Source organism: Cylas formicarius, unplaced genomic scaffold (genome assembly GCF_029955315.1).
Source record: "Cylas formicarius isolate icCylForm1 unplaced genomic scaffold, icCylForm1.1 PGA_scaffold_7__23_contigs__length_41026272, whole genome shotgun sequence".
Classification (NCBI taxonomy): domain Eukaryota; kingdom Metazoa; phylum Arthropoda; class Insecta; order Coleoptera; family Brentidae; genus Cylas; species Cylas formicarius.
The window spans coordinates 5,992,606-6,017,113 of record NW_026844352.1 but is presented as its reverse complement, the minus strand read 5'-3'; the positions used below and the strand labels follow the sequence as shown (position 1 = coordinate 6,017,113).

General features: G+C 35.7%; 2 protein-coding genes across 2 annotated transcripts; both read right to left on the bottom strand.

Annotated features, from left to right (window-relative positions):
* Positions 1–1,021: 1,021 nt before the first annotated feature.
* LOC132704435 (polygalacturonase-like) lies at positions 1,022–13,597 on the bottom strand. The gene is made up of 4 exons (XM_060674434.1): positions 13,297–13,597; positions 13,033–13,241; positions 7,657–7,999; positions 1,022–1,370 (listed from the first exon to the last, which is right to left on the bottom strand). Exons 1-4 carry the CDS (start codon positions 13,592–13,594, stop codon positions 1,102–1,104), a joined length of 1,119 nt encoding a protein of 372 aa, XP_060530417.1. The 5' UTR covers positions 13,595–13,597; the 3' UTR covers positions 1,022–1,101.
* Positions 13,598–17,205: 3,608 nt separating this feature from the next.
* LOC132705280 (polygalacturonase-like) lies at positions 17,206–24,193 on the bottom strand. The gene is made up of 4 exons (XM_060675770.1): positions 24,041–24,193; positions 23,769–23,977; positions 19,001–19,343; positions 17,206–17,480 (listed from the first exon to the last, which is right to left on the bottom strand). The coding sequence occupies exons 1-4, from the start codon at positions 24,171–24,173 to the stop codon at positions 17,212–17,214; spliced, it is 954 nt and encodes a 317-aa protein (XP_060531753.1). The 5' UTR covers positions 24,174–24,193; the 3' UTR covers positions 17,206–17,211.
* Between the last annotated feature and the right edge of the window lie 315 nt (positions 24,194–24,508).

Genomic DNA, 24,508 nt, shown 5'->3' with positions numbered 1-24,508 from the left:
TGAAGAATGTTTCTAGTTTTCGTCTTGGAAAACTTCAGATAAAGTAGTTTACCAAATTTAAGCAGTTACGACATAAGAATATAATAAAATTAAATATTTAAAAAGAAAAAAAATTAAAGTGGAACCGGGCTTTAACCCGAGACCTATGGTCTCGCATCCATACGCTCTACCCACTCAGCCACGCATGTATGTTTCAAACAGTTTATTCGGCATGTTTAATAGCTATTCATTGCCGGTACGGTTTATCATATCCCGCATGGTAAATACGAAAAATGGTATCCCAAGTGACCATCTACACAACCGTTAAACCCAAATTGGCCCGAAAAGTTATAAGATAGTATTTGATTTGAACCGGATGCTTTCTGACCCGTATCTCGCGCACCCTGTACGATACAGGAAACGGTAAATGCAAAAATTGTAGCTCTGGAGGCGACCTAAGAGACAGTTCAAACCAAACGGCGCCGTTTGTCACGCTTTCTCAGTTACGCCTAATAATTTACATCGAAACATCACAATTTTCAGTTGTTCCCTCATAACCGCGACACCCTGTATATTTTTGAGACGACCGTATTTTTGGCCGTATTTTGTTCGAACGTTATAAGCTTTGAAATGCTTCCCGCATGCCTGTTACACAGAACAGTCAACGGTCATGACGATTTATTGTGTGTCGGACTGTATATACCTTCGTAGACATCAGAAACTCAGAGGGACAGAAAATAAAATCATATTTATAAGTAAGTATATATTTATTTTTGATTTTTGTCGGTATTCACTTTTTTCCATTTTTTTTTTAAATAGATTCAACAGTATATTAATATAATTTACAATTGGCACTCTATTATTAAATTTCGTTTCAGAATATATTGGATAAATAGAGAATATAGATTCCTATGCCCGCACATTTTCAGACGCCTATGTTTTTCTATTGTCCCATGCTGCTGCGACGCCATCGAGGCATTTTATTTTATTTCCGCTCGTGGATATTGTATATCATCAATTAATTAGGACTAATTAATAATAATAATAATAATAAATAAACTTTAAAGCGTGGTCCTACAGGTGGATCAAAAGCTACCAATTAACATTCTAAACAAAACTATATTACGTGTTACATTTGTAACCGGTGGGTTGGAAGTTTTTGCATTCGTCCTTAGCTTTAGCGCCTGTAATCGAAAAGCCTGATTCGAAGACGATGTTCGAACATGCCGCGCATCTGATGGTTACCGCAGACGAGTACTGCCCATTCATGGTACCAGTGACACCTTTAATGTCGACGTTGCTGATAGGAACATTTCCTGTAGGATTCCCAGTGGACCCCTGCTTCGCGTTCGAGAAGTCCTGTTGGATCATCACACCGTAATCTGACGGGCCTGCAGCAGAAAGAACAAGATTGCTTTCGAAAAATCGTCACTGGTTGGGGCAAGTTTGTAGCGCGTAGCGCGAATCAGCTTTTTATTTTAAAAAGAAAGAGCTTCGCGGTTTCTTGTGGTAAAGGGATGCAATGTTTTGCTATCGTGCTCCTGCAGACCACTATGGAACTTTCTCAAAATCGATTTAATTTTATTGTGCATACACCCTGTATAAAGTGTCTTTCAAGCCTCGCCGAACTTCAAAGTTTCAGCAAACTTTGTTAAATATTCTAAATTGTACAAATAATAGGGTGTGTCGAATGATATTTTTTCAGATATCTCGCTCGCCCTGTATAATTGACGAAACCTGTAACTCCCTCTCGACACAGTTTATGATACCGTTCAAATAAAATTAACAGATTTTTAGCAGTCTTTCATTTATCCCCAATAATTTACCAACGGAAATTTTTAGGATGTTCTTGATATTTTTGCCCATAAACGACACACCTTGTATTTGATTCAAACAATGTAATAAAGATTATAGCCCTGGATCTTCCACGTTTCCTGATATTTGATTTTTTTCAATGGAGTAAGTGGTTTTCAAGAAAATACTTGTTTTCTGAAACCATGCAGAACGTGGTAATAGAAAATGACGTCACCGCGTCTATATTGGGGCCGAGAACAGCGTATGTGATAGACGAAAACCGTAAATACAAAAATTGTTATTCTTAATACGGCCTATAACAGTGTTTGAACCGATTGGCCATATGTTTTACGAATTTTGATTTGCAGTTAATAATTTATTCCAAAAAAGTACTTTCACTACACTACCATACCCCGGAAAAGGGTTAGGTTGACTCAACTGATAAGTGTAAAACAAACGCGCCGTCAAAAAGAGGTAAAAGAATAACTGTTTTGCATGCCGGCTCTAAAGATGGTTGGATTCCAAATGGACTTTCTCTGTCTGCGAAAAATATTAAAGATTCTTCTCTGGATTACCATGAAGACACCATCGCTGATTTATTTAAGAGTTGGTTTAAAAACAAACTAGTTCCAAACATTTCTTCTAATAGCGTAATTGTAATTGTCTGTGATAATTATGTAAAAAATCTAGGGCATACAGTTTTAAGGATACCACCTTAATACTGTATATTTAATCACATTGAACATGTTTGACACCAACTGAAATCTGCCATTCGTCGTTACAATGTTTTTCCTCGTATTAACTCCAATGTCCTCAAACTTATAGAAACCGAAGTTTTTAACATCACTCCAAAAAGTTGGTCAAATTCTGTTAAACATATAGAAAAAGCACGACAATCCATATAGCAAATAATATACAGTGTGTCCAAGATAAGGATGCACAGCATGGGGATCTCGGAAACTATAAGAGATACAGTGTCGGTTAAATTAGACAAAAGTTGCGCATTTTGATACCGAACAAGATCCCGTTTTACAAATTTGAAAATTCCAAGCCGTTCCGGAAATATCCGAGAAAAACCGAAATATTGCGATTTCGTTTTTATTATTTTTTAAAGCTATTTGAAAAGATATGAAAAAACGGAAAACACTTTTCCATTGGCACTTTTTAATCTCTCCAAATTGACGTTAACAAATTTTCATTACAGCGTTTCGATTCCATGGAACCACCATCAACTTTGATTTTTCTTATGGGACGGAAAAAAAGTACACACAGTATTAGGTTGTGCTTTTCATTGCGAATTCAACGATGTACGATACAATACGGTTACTTATGTTTTTATCCAGAAAAATGGCTTTTTAATACATTTCTAGTATTTTATTGTAGTAGGCCATGAGATCCGAACGATGAAAGGCAAAAGAAAATGGTTGACAAGTTCGAGTTAATGTGTTTATTTATTTACTAACTCTAACTGTTCATTTAACATAACAACTAAATCCAACAAGTTAATGAAAAACAAATTCTATAACAAATGTTCGAATAAATGACCTCCATTTTCTAGGCATAAGTACGCCCGTCTCACGGTAGACTCCAAAACACGACTTAACATTTCAGGAGTAATTTTATTAAACGCTGCTCGTACTGATTGACGTAATTGTTCCTCGTTGTCAAAACATTCTTTGAATACCTCATTTTTTATGTAGCCCCATAAGAAAAAGTCCAAGGGAGTTAAGTCCGGGGACCTTGGAGGCCAAGGTGTTTCACTGTAAGTCCCAATGTATTTTCCATCAAACCGTTCAGTTAAATATTGGCGAACTTCTCTGGAGTTATGGGCTGGGGCACCATCTTGTTGGAACCAGCAGCCTTGCACAGCGCCTAGCGGTAAATCATCTAAGGCATCTTCTAAATCGTGCCTCAAGATGTCAAGGTACCGCTCGGAAGTTAAGGAATTATTATAGAAAATAGGGCCTATAATCTTGCTACCAAAAATCCCACACCAAATATTAAACCCAAAGCGAACTTGATGTCTGGATAGTCTATTAACACGTGGATTTTGTTGCGACCAATAGTGTGTATTGCGCCTGTTATAAATACCGTTATTGGTCACCATACTTTCATCAGACCAAATCACTTTATATGGAAAATTAAAACTCTCATCACACATCCTGGTATACCACTCACAAAAATGTCTACGTCGTTCGTCGTCACCCGGTTTTAATCCTTGACATATTCTGAATTTGTAAGGCTTAAATTCATTTTTCCTTAAAATAAACTGAGCTGTAGATTTAGCTACCCCATTCTGGTCTTCAATTTCTCTGGTAGAAGTTTATGGATTTTCGATAACAGATTGTAGAACAATGTATTGGTTTTCTTCATTGGAAGGTTTTTGTCGGGATAATGCAGGCTTCTTAAATGATCCATATTCTTTCAGATTAAATAACAAACGCCGAAAAATACTCTTGTCAGGTTGTCTCCGCTCTGGGTATTTGTTAGAATACATACGCTCGGCTTCCACACAATTTCTTTGGCATCAGATGTAGCAAGACAGCATATCACATTTTTCTTCGTTTGTAAAATTACCTCCCTCCATTGTAGAACAAAATAAATTAGAAAAAGATAACAACAATAAAAATACAAAAACAATAACTAAAGGAATAAACTTATGATCGACTGATAACAAAGACAAATAACATTAATGTGTCATTGAAATTGACTGGATGTCATTTTGTCATGGCCTACTCCATTTAAATGCTGAAATGTATTAAAAATCCATTTTTCTGGATAGAAACATAAGTAACCATATTGTATCGTACATCGTTGAATTCGCAATGAAAAGCACAACCTAATACTGTGTGTACTTTTTTTCCGTCCCATAAGAAAAATCAAAGTTGATGGTGGTTCCATGGAATCGAAACGCTGTAATGAAAATTTGTTAACGTCAATTTGGAGAGATTAAAAAGTGCCAATGGAAAAGTGTTTTCCGTTTTTTCATATCTTTTCAAATAGCTTTAAAAAATAATAAAAACGAAATCGCAATATTTCGGTTTTTCTCGGATATTTCCGGAACGGCTTGGAATTTTCAAATTTGTAAAACGGGATATTGTTCGGTATCAAAATGCGCAACTTTTGTCTAATTTAACCGACACTGTATCTCTTATAGTTTCCGAGATCCCCATGCTGTGCATCCTTATCTTGGACACACTGTATAACATATAATAATTAGAACAGGCGATGATAGCGATAGTGATACTGATATATTATGTGAATAATTTTAAGTAATTTAAGTAGGTAATAAAAATAATTTGTAATTTTATTTTAGATTTAAACATAAATACATACATAAATAAATAAATATTGTTTGGTATCTTTCCTAACAAAACCCCAAATAATTAAATTCTAAGCAGAGTACAGACCAGTTCCGCCATATTTCATTCTTACAGCTTGGCCGGATTTTTCCTTAATTCGTATCAGTTAGTCACTTTCTTATATCTATCAATAGATTTTAACATACTACTACTGCTAAAAAGCAGTTCCAAATAAGCGTCTTTTGAATGGAGGAAAATTTTTTTAAAAAAGTCTTGAAAGTCTGAAAGCCACATTGTGTAAAGTTTATCATACTCTCATCCGGCCTGCGCTCAGTCTATTGCCTATTCTTCAGAAACTAGTAGAAGATATTAAGCATTGACTCTTCTTGAGCAGGTTCCTGTTGAACGAGATGTTGGCAAACCCAAAGAAAGGAAGCTTAGAAAGGCGTGTAAAGAAACAGACAAATGTACACTGAATAGCAAGGCAAATCTAGCCCGCAAAGCTGTAAAAACTGTGTGATAGCCAACGACGGAACAAGATACCATAATATTATCAACATGAATGAGTGGATTTAACATTACGAACTGCTGATGGCTGGTAACTTGAAATCACCCCAGCAACACACCTCCAACATAGAGAACTACCGCCCGGTCAATGTCAAGTGGCAAAAATTTTTGAGTCCTGTTATAATGACAGGCTGCAGAGGTTCGTTGAAAAATACTCTTTGATTTCTGATGCCCAGAACGGATTCAGAGCCAAACGCTCCACATGTACAGCTCTGGAGCATATCTACGACAGCCGTAACAAACAAACAGCCACACCAGCCTGCTCTTAAAAAAACTGGAAAATATGGGAGTTAGAGGTCCAGCAAACTCATGGGTTAAATCTTACCTCTCCGAGAGAGTACAGCAGATTGTTATGGACGGTTCAAAATCGAGCCCTCAATATGTAGGCAGAGGTACCCCGCAAGGATCCTATCACCGCTTCTCTAATTGTTTTATTAACGATCTTCCTCAGGATAATACAGATGCATTATTTGTAGTGCATGCAGAAGACACAAGTATTTTAGTAACAGATAAAAGCAGAGCTAATCTGAAAGGAACCGCAGAACCAAGGGTCATGAGGGTGAATGAATGGTGTCGCGATAAGTAAATCTAAGTCAATAGCTATGGAAATAGTCACAAAAAATACTCCCGTTGATTTCAGTATTCTTCTCCAATTAGAGGGACGTTCTATAGAAAACGTCGAGGCTACTATGTTTCTCGGTCTGCACATTGACAACAAACTCAAATGGAATTATCACATCGACAACATATTTCCCAAATTAGCCACTGGTGCACACCGGGTCTTCTTAGCACAAAAACGTGCTATTAGTTACATGATGCATGTAACTAGTAAACATTCATGTAGGGATTTATTTAGGGAACTTCAGATCATGACACTTTCGTCATTATATATTTATTCCGTTTTGGTTTACGTCAAAAGTAACATGATAAGCTGGAATAGGAGATGACGAAACGAACATGACACACGGCAAAGAGATTACTTGGACGTTCCATTCTCTAGACGCATATCGGGCAACAAAACCGAAGGTATTTTGAGTTGAAAGTATATAACAGAGCATTAAATTTCTATAAATGCCTCGAAGAAACTGATAGTTTATCTGTGTTAAACAAAAGAATTAAGATCTTTTTAACTGATAGTCAATTATGTGATAAAAAGAGGGGTTTTAAGTACATGTCTACATTTCTGAGTTAGATTGCGGTGCAATAAAAGCAGATTCTGACTGGGATCTTATCGAAATCGGCAACTATTCGACTCAGAAAGGGAGTTTTACGTCGATATTCAATGGTTTATTACGGAAATTGAACTGAGGTGGCTTTTACTTTATGAAAATTCATTTATCAAATTAAATAAGAACTAAAAGTTCAGATTATCACGAAATTATATATTATGACATGACAATTGTTTCGACAACACCGTGTCTTTATCAAATGTCACATTTGATAAAGACACGGTGTTGTCGAAACAATTGTCATGTCATAATATATAATTTCGTGAAAATCTGAACTTTTAGTTCTTATTTATTTTGGTTTATTACGGTTCTAGTTACTATAAAGTCCGAAGAGGCCGATATTGACTAGTATTTGAAAGATATTGACACGAAAATGTAACTGCTTGGATCAAAAAATGACAGTTTAAGCTGATATCTGCTGTTTTGTTGCTGATTTCGATAAGATATATGTCGGAAGAGCCGATTTTGACTGGAATCTGTTTGAAATGAGGAAGAAAAACCTACTATCAATCCAACAAAGTGGATTTTTATGTAGTCATCTGCAATTTTAATGTACATTTCAGTGTGGTAAGTTATGAAAATGCAGGTTTTGACTATAATCTGCTCGAAATCAACAGCGAAAACCAATTATTTGTCCCAGAAAAGGGGGTTTTAAGTAAATAATTGCGTTTCTAAGGTAGATTTTAATTTAAGTATTTTAATGTGATGTGGCCTGCTTAATATACCCATATATGTGTTGTATCTATCTATCCAAGCTGTGGCGGTCATGGCGTAGGGCACCTTACCGTTTATTTTAATATTGTTGTATTTAATATTGTCCACATATCCTTGGCCTCCATCGTTGACAGTTAAAATGTGCAATCCGTACATTCCCCCGTCCAATATTGAATTGGAGAAGGTGACATTCTCGACGACATTTTTATCGTATTCGGACGACATTCCCACTGCTATGTCGAATCCGTGACTCCCGATGCAGTGGAAGTTGTCGATGGTGACGTGTTGGGCGCAATTGATAGCCACGCAGTCGTCCTGGTTGGTAACGGTGGCGTCTTTAATAGTGACGTATGATGATTTGGCGATACCAAATCCGTCGGTGTTGTGGCCTTCTTTTCCACTCGACGCGGTTCCCTGAAAAAATTATCAGTTTGAACGATAAGCGAAGAAAGGAAATACTTTGAAGGGAGGCAATTGGAGGCTCCTTAGGAACATGGGAGGAAAGGGGCGAAAGGAACTATTATTTCGAGTGGAATGCCTAAAATTACATCACCTTTCAAATGTCTGTAAATTACAAAGAACAGAATTGAACACTTCAGGTCTGCTCTTCTCTCCTATAATTCCCACTTCCCACTTCACCACAACCTTCCAAAGACAACAACAACATCTTCGAAAAATATCAGCTCGACGTACTCTTTGAAGTATAAAGTCTGTTCAGAGATATAAGAAAGTGACCAATTGCTTTTGAATGAGATTATCCAAGAGTGATCATTAACATCCAATACAACAAGATTATTACCTAAAGTTTCCGAATTTAAATTCTGGTAAAATTGTGGTCCGTAATAGAAAATAATTTTATACCTCCCCGTGTTTAATATTCTTTGGTTTGGTATACTACTACTCGTGTGTAATACAGCGTGTGCGAATTATGCAAAATATGTGCGAGTCTAGTATATCTCAGCAGATGATCCCGTCCAAATGTAGAAAACAATATTCTATTCAGACTAAGGAAGTTATAAACAATGTTTATTTCACTCTCACTAAATGTGGTGCCAGCAAGCAAGCATCTTTAGAAGAAACAGCCACATTGACGAAAATTCCAACATCAACTGTATGGAAAATTGTGAAGAATCCCATTTCAGCGAGGAAAAAAGAAGTGATGCTGACATTTTCTCGAGTGTAGATGAAAGTGATCAAGATATAATACGTGTTGGGTTTACTCAACTGATAAGTGTAAAACGAACGGGTCACCAAAAACAGGTAAAGGAATAACTATTTCGCATGCTTGCTCTAAAGATGGTTGGATTCCAAATGGACTTTCTCTGTCTACCAAAAATATTAAAAATTCTTCTCTGGATTACCATGAAGACACCATCGCTGATTTATTTGAGAGTTGATTTAAAAACAAACTAGTTCCAAACATTTAATGGACAACGCAAGTTATCACAGTAGACAGTTGACTAAAACCCCTTCCTCATGTGACACAAACGCAACAATCCAAAGCTACATGTATAATAAAGACATTTATTTTCACGAAGATTATACCAAAAAGCAATTAATTGAGGTTCTACAAAGCTTGAACCTACAAAAGGAATACGTCCTTGATAATTATGCAAAACATCTAGGGCACACAGTTTTAAGGCTTCCACCTTACCACTGTATATTTAATCCCATTGAACATGTTTGGCACCAACTGAAATCTGCCATTCATCGTAACAATGTTTTCCCCCGTGTTAACTCCAATGTCCTCAAACTTATAGAAACCGAAGTTTTTAACATCCCTCCACAAAGTTGGGCAAATTCTGTTAAACATATAGAAAAAGCAGAACAATCGTATATCCATATTGCAAATAATATACAACAAATAATTATTAGAACAGGTGATGATAGCGATAGTGATACTGATATATTATGTGAATAATTTTAAGTAATTTAAGTAGGTAATAAATATAATTTGTAATTTTATTTTAGATTTAAACATAAATACATACATAAATAAATAAATATTGTTTAGTATCTTTCCTTATAAAACCCCAAATAATTAAATTCTAAGCAAAATACGGACCTGTTCGGCCATATTTCATTCTTACAGCTTGCCCGGGTCTTTCCTTAATTCGTATCAGTTAGTCACTTTCTTATATCTATGAACAGACTTTACCTCTTTCTTCTTCTTAATGTGCCATCTACATTCAATGAAGATCGGCAACAATTCTGGCAAATTCTTCCCTATTCTGTGCTATCCTTAGTAATGTGTGAGTCCAAACCAGACAATATATCAAGATCTTTTTTTTATTGTATCGAGAAACTCGCGTTCCTTGTGCACTCAATGTGGAACTTCCAAATTTGAAACCTGATCAGTCCGTGATATCCTTAACATTCTGCGATTCACCCACACTTTAAACGCTTCCAGATTAAAGGAGAAGTGTGTGTTAAGAAGTGTGGAGTGCAAGTAGCATTTGACGAAGTTATGTCTTGTGTGAATGCTTGGACTGTTGTCGCAAAGAAAGTTCTCGCCTTTTCGATATATCGGGATTTAGGATTTTACTGATCCAACGGCCCAAGTATCTGAACTTCGGACTCTTGCTATTGGTGATAGGCCTTCCGAGCTGTCAGCAATCATAATGTGACAAATATACCTTCGGTGTTTCTTTTTAAATCTCAGGAAGCTCTTATACGATTCTTCATCTCTTCTAGAGTGTCTACTATACTACAGTTCATGCTATTAAAATCTGGAAACTTATTGGGCCATGAAGCACATTTTGTTTCTAATTAAACGTGGTACTTCTCTTAGCAATATTGGCAAATCCTCTTCTAAGAAAAAAATTATTAAGTAATTTCCAACGATTCCAGTCCGTTTTGCGGAAACTGTTCTTGATATTTAAATTACGGTTATTGTAGAAGTTTATTATTGCATTTATGGAAAAGTTAGCTTCATCTGTAAGTAGTATTTCTTAGTCAGACAGCGGATAACGTGGAAAAACCATTGGACTCCTTGAGTATGGTATAAGTACAATAGAATGTCGTTCAAGAAACTGCTTCTTCGTTTTCTGGAGTTCTTACAGTCCGAGCGTTCTTTTTTAAACTAACAATGCTCAGATGTTTTAAACACCAAACTAATAAGACTCCAAAAACAGATGTCAAACAACAGCTTCGACCACAGAATTAATAATTCTTACGAGCGCAGCCTACTACAATGATAAGAGATAATTAAAAAGGTTTGAAAAATACACCTCAGAGTTTAGGTACTTCGTATTCGCAATTCGATTTTTTGAAGTACTTTAATAAAACCAATAGACACTTAAGTTAGAAATAACGATAATAATTCTCTGTATGCTGTCATATAACGGATTTGTCATGAGCATACAGAGAAGAGGTTTTTATTTTTTTTAAGCGAAATCAAGATATTAAATTTCTTTGGAAATGATGGGAGATTGTAAGATTAATTTTTATTTTAAAATAAATCAGTGGCGTACCATCAGTGCCTGCCAAAATAGAAATTCCTTGCGCCCGCCACTGGTGTATTTGATAAAAATTTTGCTATACAAAATAATGCCTCTTAATACGTGGTACACCGTGTGCCAAATAAAACGATCCACCATACGATTCTGGAAACCCGTAGGACATACGAAAAAAAGTTTGGTACAAAAGTTTCTTGGACTCTCCTCAGGATTTAAAATATTATAATTTTATTGACCCCCCCACCCCCTTCGACAACAACTTTGTTATTTTAAATGGATCATATTTCGGCGTTTTTTGAATTCTTGTTTAAAATAAAGGTCACTTTCTTAAGAAATTCTTATTCGAATTTTCCTTAGTTTAGGCAGAAATTGAGGTTATGTGATTTTTTTCAAATTTTGATTGCCCCATATAAAATTGTATTGTGAGGCTACTGAAAAAGGAATTGCAAAGAAAATTTAACCACAGACTAATGAGATGATGCACTACTCAATCAGCTTGGCAAATGCGCATTAGCTTATACAAGGTGTCCCAAATAGGTGGTGCCGTTTTGGCGAATTCAATTAACAAAATCTCAAGATTTTCTAACAGAACACACTTCTATTTTTATTCAGATATGAATTTCAGACCAAAAAATGAGGTAAGTTTGTTATTTATCTTATATTAAAATTTTACTTACTTTTTGAGATATTCGATCTTTAAGAGAACACCTGTATAAAGTTATTTATTCTTTAAATAACAAAGACATGATACTACTTCTCTTAAAGATATACGAATAAAACCTACTGCCAACAATACAGGATGTCCATTAATACGCGGAAATTTTGAAAAAAAATCGACTCTATACTGCACACTTTCACAGATTTAATAAAACTTCAGAATTCATATTTAAAGAAACATATATAAAGTTTATAGGTTAACCAAACAACTATAACTTATTTAAAATACAAAAAATATATATACTAACAAAAAACTTGACAACTATGAACTTTTTGAATAGAAACATGAGAAACAACAAAAACAAACGGAAATGACAAAATTTGTTTATACTTCAATGCGTCTAAAAAAAAATTGTGATAGCCAACTACATTTTTAAATATTTTGATATTTCTTTGTTATTTTGATGCCAGATGGAACGAGCATTTTAAGAGGAACATTTTTAACTAAACTTTATGGACTAAATTAATGAAATCTTTTTAGTTAACTTTTTTTTATTCAAATTTGTTACCTTGCTTAGTTACCCTATAAACTTTAATTATTTATTTTTGTTGTTATGTATTTTCAATCAAGCTAGACAATTAATTATTAAATGTGTCTTTATGAATTGTGAAGTTTTATGAAATCTGTATTGTTAGGAATAGGTTTTATTCATATATCTGCAGTATTTTATCTTTAAAAGAAATATTATTATGTCTTTGCTATTTAAAAAGCAGGTTTAAATTCAACAAGAGTTAATACGGGTGTTAACTTAAATCTCGAATATCTCAAAAAGTAAGTAAAATTTTAATATAAGATAAACTACAAACTTACCTCATTTTTTTGTCCTGGAACTGATATCTGAATAAAAATATAGTGTACTCTATTTGAAAATCTTGAGATTTTGTTAATTGAATTCGTCAAAACAACACCACCTATTTGAGACACCCTGTATAAGCTGTCAAACTGATTGAGTAGTGCACCATCTCCTTATTCTGTGGTTAAATTTTCGTTGCAACTTCAATTTCGGCCTAGAAAAATTCGAATGGGGATTTCCTATTAAAGCGACCTTTATTTTAATCAAGGATTCAAAAAATGTCGAAATATACAGGGTGTTTTATTTAAAATAACAAAGTTGATGTCGGACGTTTTTCGGACAATCTGTATCAATAATATTATAATATTTTAAATCTTTGACAGAGTACAAGAAACGTTCATACGTTCATATGAAGTTTTTTTTTTTTTTAAATGGACCCTAACAGTGCGGAAGATTCGTAAATAACTCTACATCTTACCGGAGCACCGTCAGAATTGTCAATGATGAAGCCGCTAAGAACTACGTTGTTTGAGCCGTCGACAGCGACGCATCTCAAGGGGCAGTTCTTGATCTTGAAGTTTTTAAATGTCGAACCGGTCCCCTTCACGTACAATAATGGGGGTTTACTAGAGCCCGCCCCACCTTTGCCGTCCCAATGCTGCTCGCCATGCCCGTGGAACAGGTGACCTGGAAACATTTGTTAAAAAGTGTTTGGCGCATAGTGAAATTATCTTCTGCTCACTTCCAGTGCCCTCGACAGTGACCGAATTTCCAATAATTTCTAGAAGATAGCCTGACCATGCCTTGTAAGCGAAATCAATGACGCCGGTAAAGGAAACCTTGGATCCTTGCTTCAAATTCATGATCATGGTCGTACCAGCTGGTACGGTAAAAGTACCCACGGTAATAGTGGTACAGCTGGACACGACGCTATCTACATCGTTGATTGAATTGATGGTGCAGGAGGCATCTGGCGTTGGTACGCTATGGGCTCCCAAAAGTACCCAACACAGCGTCAGAGCAAGTACCTTGAACGCCATAGTCTCGAGTTATTGGAACCCAAATACTAATCATCGAATTTGGCCAAGCTTTTTATACCCAGTTTTTTTCGATGAATGTTTATTTATTAAGTACTTAAAATAAAGGAAAAAAACAACTGCAATCAATGATTTTGAAGTGGAAAATTTGAATAAAGCAAATTGTTTGCGTGACATAAGCATAACTTATTTACGGAAGATGATCTTATTAGGTTTAAAAATTCGAGACGCTTACTGTATAAAATTTGCCAGGTATGATACGGCGTCCACAGTTTAATAATAACGCGTCATTTCCGTCTGGAAACTTATAAAAATCCTTCATAGTGAATGGTGAAGAGCTAAGAAGACGAACCGCTGCAGTTTAGTGACGGAATATGTTTATTTATTTATTTATCAACGCGATGATTGCTGCTTCAGTTGTTGAATTTTTCGAAAGTATACGCAGTAGTAAATTTTTTCCGGATCTCGATAGGTCCTGCAGGACCGCCATTGGTACAGATCCGTTTCTCAGTTTCTCGGTTCTCTGTTCCAGCGTTTTTCGACGATAACTTCCGAACGGTTTAAGCTACCACGGGGTGCATAAGATATGTGAAAATGGCAGAGTTCAAGTTTCGACGTCCATGTTTTCTTTTTCGATTGTTATATATCTCTGGTTCAGTCAACACGCGATGACGTCATTGATTATTACGGTTTCAGAAAAAAATTATTTTCTCGAAAACCATTTACTCTATCGGTAACATTCTTGGACCAGGAAACGTGGGAGATCCAGGTCTATAACCTCTATATCCAAAATTTTTTCAATTATGTACAGGGTGCGACGATTATGGGCAAAAAATCAAACAGCCTCTGAAAATTGCCGTTTTCGTAAATGAAATGCTATAAGACATGAAATAATTTGGTTTAGACAGTATAGTAAACCATATCGAGATGTAGTTTCAGATATCTTTTATCATACAGGATGCGCACATGAAAAAATGTCATTGGAAATCATTATCATTTGTACAAATTTCTATATTTATTATAGTTTGCCGTGGCTTTGAAGTTTAGCGAAAGACTTTTTATACTGGATGTATGCACAATATAATTACATCGATTTTGCGAAAGTTCCATTGTGGTCCGCAGGAGCACGATAGAAAAACAATGCGTAACTTTTTTGACAAGAAACTGCAAAGCGGCTTCTTTTTGAAATACAAATATGGCCTCCTCTGTCATGTCTGCTGTTGTAGGCAAATCCTAATCTATCACCATAAAATCTTGAAACTCCTCACGTGTAAATATAATGGTTGTTTGAAACTGCTTAATCCACTCGCTTAGTGGCTGATCATCTTCCAAGTCCTGTTCGCGTTCTGCCTCGGTAATAAGTCCTGCATAACGATAGGAGTGTTGGATTGTTTCTGCTGTCACCTCTTTCCAAGTGTAAAGGGTTGGGGGAAGGTGGTTGTAAATCACCCTCAAAATTTAAACGAGAAAGAGCGGCAAGAAAACGGTAGGACATACAACACCCGAAACGGTTAATCACCCACCTTGATGGTTTCCCGCGTCGTCGTTTGCCCGGCCGGGTCTTCTTAGGGGTATTTTCTGGAGGATTGGGGGTGGTAAGGACCACAACACAGCGCGGGGTTCTCGCGAACCGGTCACAGAAGAGAGCTTGTTTTTTCGTGGTTCGCACTACGGACGCTCACGCAAGTCTCTTTTCGCGCGGCTTAACCAAGGTTGGGTATGGTGGGGGTGTTGTATACACAGCGCGAAAATAAAAAGTTAACCCAAGGGAAAAAAAAATTATGAAGTTACCGAAAAATGTTATTCAACCCTTAACACCAAGCTTTACTAATAAAGTTGACTGCATCTAGCATATTAATGGAAACTTTGTCTTTGGACTCGATCATTTCCATTAAATTGATTTTCCTGTATCGACTCTTAAGACTTTTTACTACGCTCTGGTCCATCCGCTGTAATACACTTGTTGTGTTGGCTGGAAGAAGTGCCAATTCAATATTCCGTAGATTTGTATTATGGGGATGTCCAGGGCAGTTATCTAAGAGAAGTAATATTTTCTTCCCCTTTAATTCTGCGCCCCACTTCCGTAACTACTCTCTAAAAATTTGCGATGTCATCCATGCAGACATGTTTGCCTTGTAAGTGACCCGCAAATGCTTGATGTTCTTAAAACATCGTGGGTTAGTTGATTTTCCAATCACGACTAGCTTTCTCCTTTCTCTTCCACTCATATTGGCAGCTACTAACACTGTTATACGTTCTTTAGAAGGTTTTCCACCCACACACTTTTCGCTTCGAAATTTAAGCGTTTTATCTGGCGTCATTTTGTAAAAAATACCAGTTTCGTCAGCATTAAAAATATCGTCAGCAGGGTTCTTTTCTGCTAGTTTTGGCCACGTCTTCTCCAGACGATCGATAGTGACGTTTCTGTCGACATCACGGGGTTCACCACTTCTCTTTCCATAATTTGTATCATGTCTCTGTTTGAACTTCACCAACTATCCTTCAGAAGCAAATCTTCAAATTTTGGCTTTTTTAATTTTTTACTAAAACTGCCTGCCGCTTCAGCCTGAATAATTTTTTCTTTGCACTTTCAAATCGTGGATACAGTCGACGGTGTAAGTCCGTATCAACGTCCCACATAATTTTTCTTTTCTCCCCGTTCTATCTCCCGAATCGACTTTAGCATCTAGAGATTAAATTTTTCGCTTATTACGAGAAAATCACTTAGGACGACCAGGTTCTCGGTAATTAGAATATAAGAGTAAGGAATTCTGAAAAGGTAAGAGACTATATTAATTACAAGTCGGCCTACATTTCTTACTTTGTTACCTGATGTGCCTTTTTTTCTTTCGGTATAGAGAGTGGGAAATTCGTTATACATAGTGGATTAATAGATAGCTTTGTATGGAGACCTAATAATACAACAAATTTTGTTCGTAACACAGAGTTTTACGTTATACAGAGTTTCGCTATAGGGAGTTTTCATTTTAGTTGAATAACTTTTTTTTAGCCAATCCGATTTCGACGTGCTTAGTTTACTTTTTAAGAATATTACTTTCTATAAAACTTTTGGATTCCTCCTGCGTCAGTTTTTGCTGAGTCGAAATTGCTAACAGGATGATTGGCGAAACGTCAGTAATTTCGACTCAGCAAAAATGTAGGAGAAATCCAGAAGTTTTGTTAAAAGTATTACAGGCCTGTGGAAGTTTCTTTGAAAAATTTTAAGAGTATTTATAGACGCTTCGACTGGCATGTCAGTAACAAAATACTAGTTCCTTTACGAATCGATGGGAATCAAAAACGGCTATTTTTATTATTTTCTCGAAAATTTTAAATATTTTGTATTAACTATGATAAAAGAGCGTGAACAGAAAGTAGTGAAAACTTTGAGATTCAAAGAAATATTTTTCATAACATAAGATATTTTTCAACCGTAACATAGTAATAGTAAAACGACGAATATGTCATACTATACTAGCCTCTTTTCATAGCAGACCTAAGAACGATAATTGTTCACTGGTGATATTATAAACAACTAAGACCTGGATTGACGCGTAGTGATGCGGGTGAAATACAAACAAGAGTGCTAATAAAAAATGAGATTTTAATATCGTTCAACGTTACGTATTGCATTTGTAACCAGTAGGCTGGAAATTTTTGCATTCGTCCTTAGCTTTAGCGCCTGTAATCGAAAAGCCTGATTCGAAGACGATGTTCGAACATGCAGCGCATCTGATGGTTACAGCGGACGAGTATTGTCCGTTCATAGTTCCAGTTACGCCTTTGATATTAATGTTGCTGATCGGAACATTTCCTGTGGGATTACCCGTAGATCTCTGCTTCGCGTTGGAAAAGTCCTGTTGGATCATCACACCGTAATCGGATGGTCCTGAAACAAGAATAAGATAGTTGTACTGATTTATCATTCGTCATCTCAAAATATTGCTTATAAAATATGTAAATGAATGCAGCAAATGACATAGAAAACTACTTTAAAAAAAACTATAACATTCTCAAGGGCTCAGAACAAGGCCATAAGAGCAATATAACTATGCTAGAATTCTTCTCCAGTAATTGTAACAACCGTTTCACCGTTGTGAAGTAAATAACCTCAAAAAGAAGTATTTTTAGGTTTAGTCTGTTGGTGATGATAATACGCCAAGGATATTGCTGAGCTGATATGCTGAGCATCTGGCACTTTTCCAGATCTTTTAAAGAAAGCATTAACAAGAGCAATATATAAGAAAGAGAGTCCAGGGATCTAAACGGTAAATGATCAACTAACCATTGGTACGGGTTGGTTGCTCTTGAAATAGTCAGAACGCGTTTAAAAAGGACAATTTATCAGGATTTTGTCCGCGTTCTGTTTCCATGTGTTTGGATCTGTCAAAAGCTTTTGACTATGTAAATTATAGGACACTGTTATCAACACTGGTGTGTCCTGCGACTTCTAACTTAAACTTTTCCTTCTAAACATTGCATAGCACGAGTCAATAGAGATGCCGACGTCTTCAGCCACTTCTCTAGTAGTGATTTCATCAATTACTGATGTGCTGGAGCGTCCAGAGCGAGGTTCGTCGTCGGCGTCTTCTCGGCCATCTTGGAACAGCTTGTACCATTTATAAACATTTTTTTGCTCAATGTGGATTCACCATATGTCAACATTTCAAGTGTTTTGCAGCACTGTATTCCATTTTTTACACAAAATTTTATGCAATTTCCTTGTTCCTGAGCTAAAGTTCAATCGATTGGTATGATTTCTATACTATAAATTCTCTCTAAACTAATGTTTTCCGATGATTAATGGTCATTATTATTCAACATTGAATTCATTCTAGATACGGGAATTGTAAAACCGAAACCATTGGTCACTTAATGTGTGGTATGACGACGACTTTATAGAGATTTAAACTTTTTGCAGAATCGTTTACCTCAACTTTTTCAACAAATGTGGTTTCAGCAAGATGAAGATTGAGGGAGAGGCGACAGCGATAGCTGTAAACCACCTGTGTAGACAGCGTGTTCTTACGAACTGTACACTTTTGTAAAATTTTTGTTTATGGTTCAATTTTGATAATTGTTTTTATAGGACAGCTGAAAAATGCACCATTCTGTACTGTACTGTACTGTATTGGCGTACTTAGACTTTAGAATAATTGCTATCATTTATCGTTTCATCTAATCGCACTTCTGACTTTAGGTTGACGCAATAAGCAAAATAAGGTTTTAGTGAATGAGATTTTCCAAATAGGTTAAACAAAATAGATCGCAGACATTTTCTTGATGGATAGCGGAAGCTATTGAGGCTTTGACGTTAAATTTTATCAAAAAAAGTGAACATCTATTTGTGAGTTTTTGGGAAAATACCGTGTGAACTTTTAACTTTTTTTTTAACTTCTAGTACCTTACCGTTTATTTTGATATTGTTGTACTTAATGTTATCCACTTTTCCTTGGCCGCCATCGATGACCGATAAAATATGTATTCCGTACATCCCTCCATCCAGAATGATGTTGGAAAATGTGACGTTTTCAACGACGTTTTGGTTGTAATCGGTCGACATTCCCGTTGCTATGTCCATCCCGTGACTCCCTATGCAGTGGAAGTTGTCGATGGTGACGTGTTGAGCGCTGTTGATGGCCACGCAGTCGTCCTGATTCGTCACGGTGGCGTCTTTGACAGTCACATACGTCGATTTAGCGATGTCAAATCCGTCGGTGTTGTGACCTTCTTTTCCACTCTTCGCGGTACCCTTCAGAAAATGTGCAAAGCGATATTAATATAGAAAGTTTCACGGTTGATGGTTTATTCCACAAGCGACGATACTAAAGAATTTTTAATACAGCCACGTTGCCGCTTCTTCCGAAAAGTAGCGTCAACATTGAAATTTGGGAAAATGGGACACCACGTATATAATTGCATTTGATATGTTCCTCCACCTATCTTTTCGCGAAAATCATCATTTTCTCCATTTTTTCAACCAAAACAGAGCTTCAATTAAATTTTTATTTCTACGACACTGGAGTCAGTAGAAAGAAAAATTTTTGAACGTAGCTTAGGGGAGGTACTGTATATTACTCCTTAATATTGAAATCAGTTCTGTATCATACAGGATTAGTCAAAACTATGGTAAAAAGTGCATTTTTGAAATTTCTATTACTACGACACAGCAGTCAGTAGAAAACTAAAATTTTGTAGATAGCTTAGCGAGGTATGGAATACAAATTCTTAATATCAAAATTAGTTCTACATAATACAGGGTTCGTCAAAACTAATGATTTGCCTACTAGATACAAAAATGTATGTTATCACATATTCTAAGTGCAAATTTGAAATTGGAATGATATACTATGTGCTTATACCTAAATCGCTGGATTTCTAAAATAAAAGCAAAGGACAGAGCAAAAATGTTCTTTCCTTCTATCTGAAAATTTCGCTTCGTTGGTCCAAATAATTTTTGACAGAAAAATAGTGTCGCCCTGAATGCGGACCAAGAATATTTCACAAAAAAACACCCTCTTAGCATAATCATCAACATTCTATGAACGATCCATTTCGATAGACATGAAATTATGCCAAAACGTTTTGTTAAAGATGGAGATATAAATCAGGACACGTTTCATTAAATTTTCTACATAACAAACAAATTTAAAATTTCAATATTGATGCTACTTTTTCGAAGAAGCGGCAACGTCGCAGGATTAGCCTCTAATGTAAAGTCTATTCATAGATATAAGAAAGTGACTAACTGATACGAATTAAGGAAAGACCCGGGCAAGCTGTAAGAATGAAATATGGCCGAACAGGTCCGTACTTTGCTTAGAATTTAATTATTTGGGGTTTTGTTAGGAAAGGTACTAAACAATATTTATTTATTTATGTATGTATTTATGTTTAAATCTAACATAATACAAATTATTTTTATTACCTACTTAAATTACTTAAAATTATTCACATAATATATCAGTATCACTATCGCTATCATCGCCTGTTCTAATTATTATTTGTTCTATGTTATTTGCAATATGGATATACGATTGTTTTGCTGCTGAGGAAGGGGTTTTAGTCAACTGTCTACTGCGATAACTTGCATTGTCCATTACAATGACGCTATTAGTACCAATGTTTGGAACTAATTTGTTTTAAAACCAACTTTCAAATAAATCAGCGGTTGTGTCTTTGTGGTAATCCATAGAAGAATATTTAATATTTGTCGCAGATAGAGAAAGTCCATTTGGAATCCAACCATCTTTAGAGCCAGCATGCAAAACAGTTATTCTTTTACCTCTTTTACCGTTTCACACTCAGTTGAGTCAACCTAACCCTTTTTCGGGGTATCATAAGTGTCGAACCAGGTTTCATCCAAGTAAATAATTGGCCTTTGTTGTTCTCTGTAAATCCTATTTTTTCTAGATATTCCAGTCGCCATTTCCGAATTCTAAAAGATTCCATTAAAACTTGCCTTTTGTCATTTTTTTTAGCCTAAAACCTATGTGTTGAATACACTTCCATAAGGTAGTTCTGCCACATTTAACACCGGTTTCATCTTTTTCAAGACTCCTAATTAAGATATCTAGTGTAGGCACGCTTTGTTCCTCGTATAACTAGTAAATCTACGCCTTATTATATCTTGATCACTTTCATCTACACTCGAGAAAATGTCAGCATTGCTTCTTTTTTTCCTCGCTGAAATGGGATTATTCACAATTTTTCATACAGTTGATGTTGGAATTTTCGTCAATGTGGCCGTTTCTTCTAAAGATACTTGCTTGCTGGCACCACGTGCAATGAGAGTCAAATAAACCTTGTTTATAACTTCCTTAGTCTCAATAGAATAGTGTTTTCTACATTTGGGCGGGAGCATCTCCTGAGATATACTAGACTCGCACATATTTTGCATAATTGGCACACGATTCTACACACGCTGTATTACACATGAGTAGTAGTATACCAAACCAAAGAATATTAAACACAGGGAGGTATAAAATTATTTTCTATTACGGACCACAATTTCACCTGAATTTAAATTCCGAAACTTTAGGTAATAATCTCGTTGCATTGTATGTTAATGACCACCCTTGGATAATCCCATTCAAAAGCAATTGGTCACTTTCTTATATCTATGAACAGACCATACCATCAACCATGAAACACATGAGAAAGGTGGAGGCTCTTTTGAAAACATGACAACAGAATGCTTCACGCAGATGGCTAATAGACGTATGTCAGTGTACAGGGTTTTTTCACCCAACGCCTTTCAATATTTGTAGTCGAGGTAGATTTAATGTGTACTTTTTTTAAAAATATTTTCAAAATAAAATTTTTTCAACCGGAAGTTGCTGTCAGCTTGCTTATTATTATATTATTTTTTTGAAATATTTCACCTTGAACAAAAAATTCTGCCTCCAGCTTTGAAAAATGTTAAAGAAAGCGCTTAAGTTCGCGTTTTTGTTGCTGTTGTTGTCTACTTTTATACAGGGTGTCGAAAATTTGGCCGAAGTCATTAAATTTGTTCAAATGGGACTGCAATTTTCAGTGTTTCCAGAAGTTATTTCTCTAACACTCTGTATTAGGATAGCCTCTACCTAATCCGAACCATATTCGAATTACGCGACAACCAATAACTGGTTGTATGGCATTGTATGTCGGCAGCTGACGCTAACAAAGTAAAAGTTTAAATTTAATATGGAAAAATACTGACATGATGATATTCTAAATTTGTTTAATATTCACGGTGAATGTTACAAAATGCTGACCAATATCTGGTGACCAGAAGAAAGTAACATTAAAATAAACTATTATTTATTTGATTTTATTGTTACATTCTCCTATATTGTTTAGCATTTAGAAATGCAAAGATATATACCGTCCTTTTGACATACGCCTAATAAAAATTCTACATTATTCACCCTTTATAGTATGTGGTCACTATTAAATCCACACTTCTACTTATATCTTATAGGTTGTACTTTTACAGCTTATAATGATTCCTGCAACTACATAAATAAATGAATTATAATTCATGGGACACGTCTTTTCAAATTAAGAAACCTCATGTATGAAAGCCTTCAGGTTATATACAGGACAAGATTTTGTATAATTTAATTTCTGTATATTGTTTAATATAAAATAAAGTTACCTAATACTATATGGTCGACCATTTATGAGGCACGCCTACCTTATTTCAGGAACTAGAAGGGATTAAACACAAAAGTTGATTGGGTGAATTTGCACTTTTCATTTATTATATTTTCATGTGACTTGTTTCGACCTGGCCACTGGCAAAATTTTCATTTTAAATGGAACACATTATATATTAATTGCGGATAAAAAAGATACACTGATCGATTATTTATTTTACAAGACTGGCGCTTATAAATTAAAAAATGTTACATGTATCTCAATTATTGCTTGTCATCTTCAGTACGAATACTATTTTCGAAATGAAATTCGCCCAGTAATACAACTAACTCTGCTGAATTTTTTTATTGGGTACCCTTAAAGATCTAGTGTATTAAAATAAACGAGGAACATGTATTACGTTTGTTATAATATTGTTTGATATTCGATAATAGATATTTTTACCTTTTGGAAGTTCCTTTTTACTTTTCATTTGTTTTTCATCAAAATTCTTAATTAAACGCATCATCTCTATAGATTGTACATTTTTCTGCCGGACTTTCTTGTTTTTTTTTTGTAATTCATTTGGAACATTGTCAATCTAGAGGCACTACGAGTCTAGTCTAGAGTAATATACGGCAATATTTTTTCTTATAAAAATGCAAGTTATGCAAAATAAATAAATAAGTGCATCTTTTTTCATGCATTTTACATTCGTAATGTGCCAATACAGAGTGTTCCATTTGACATAAAAAAGTTGGTAGTGGCCACGGCGAACATAAAAATTTAATAAATGAAAAGGCCAAATTAAGACAATCAACCTTTGTATTTCACTTTTTGTTCAATCTATTCTAGTTCCTGAGATACCCTGTGCATTTTGTTCAAATAAAATTCTACCCCTTTTATGAACAATTTTGACCTGTAGTCCAAAGAAAAGAAAGAGTTTTACATTGAAATCAACGTCAGTCAATGAAAGTACTTGGTGGATAAGTCATTTTTTATGTCGGAGTTTCGTTACTGCTACCATATTTGAAATAGACTTTAAATTTATTCATACCGGGGCGCCTTCGGAATTGTCGATGATGAAACCGCTCACGACTACGTTGTTCGAGCCATCGATGGCAACGCACCTCACAGGACAGTTCTTGATCTTGAAGTTTTTAAAGGTCGAGCCAGTACCTTTCAGGTACATGAATACAGGTTTCTCGGTACCCGCCCCGCCCAAACCGTCCCAGTACTGCTCACCGTGTCCGTGGAACAGGTGACCTAGGGAAATTTAAACCTCTATTTAAAAAAAAAAACGTTTTTGTTTGTCCAGCGCAAACTTACTTCCAGTACCATCCACAGTGATGGAGTTTCCAGAAATCCTAAGGAGATAACCGGACCATTCTTTGTGGGCGAAATCGACCACGCCAGTGAAGGACACTTTGGATCCTTCCTTCAGATTCATTGTCATGGTCATACCAGCGGGTACCGTAAAAGTACCCACGGTAATCGTGGTACAGCTGGACACGACGCTGTCTACATCATTGAACGAATTGATGGTGCAGGAGGCGTCCGGCGTTGGTAAGCTCTGAGCTCCCAAAAGTACACAGCAAAGCGTCAGTGCTAGCACCTCGAACGCCATAGTGATGAATAAGTGGAACTCCATTCAGATTTGACGATCTTTTTATACGAAATTTTCGGGGTACGTTTGTTTACCGAGTACTCATCTCTGGAAAGTACTCAAAGCGGAAAAATTAATTCATTGTTTGCGGTACATAAGATGTGGCGCAATATTAATTACTTGAAATTGTG

Coding starts and splice junctions, on each gene's coding strand:
- LOC132704435 (XM_060674434.1), bottom strand. CDS start 13,594: ATGGCGTTCAAGGTACTTGCTCTGACGCTGTGTTGGGTACTTTTGGGA. Junction 13,242..13,296: donor CACTGTCGAGGGCACTGGAA/GTGAGCAGAAGA, acceptor AAATGTTTCCAG/GTCACCTGTTCCACGGGCAT. Junction 1,371..7,656: donor CAACAATATTAAAATAAACG/GTAAGGTGCCCT, acceptor TTTCTGCTGCAG/GCCCGTCAGATTACGGTGTG.
- LOC132705280 (XM_060675770.1), bottom strand. CDS start 24,173: ATGACCATGACAATGAATCTGAAGGAAGGATCCAAAGTGTCCTTCACT. Junction 23,978..24,040: donor CACTGTGGATGGTACTGGAA/GTAAGTTTGCGC, acceptor AAATTTCCCTAG/GTCACCTGTTCCACGGACAC. Junction 19,344..23,768: donor ACAATTCCGAAGGCGCCCCG/GTATGAATAAAT, acceptor CATTTTCTGAAG/GGTACCGCGAAGAGTGGAAA.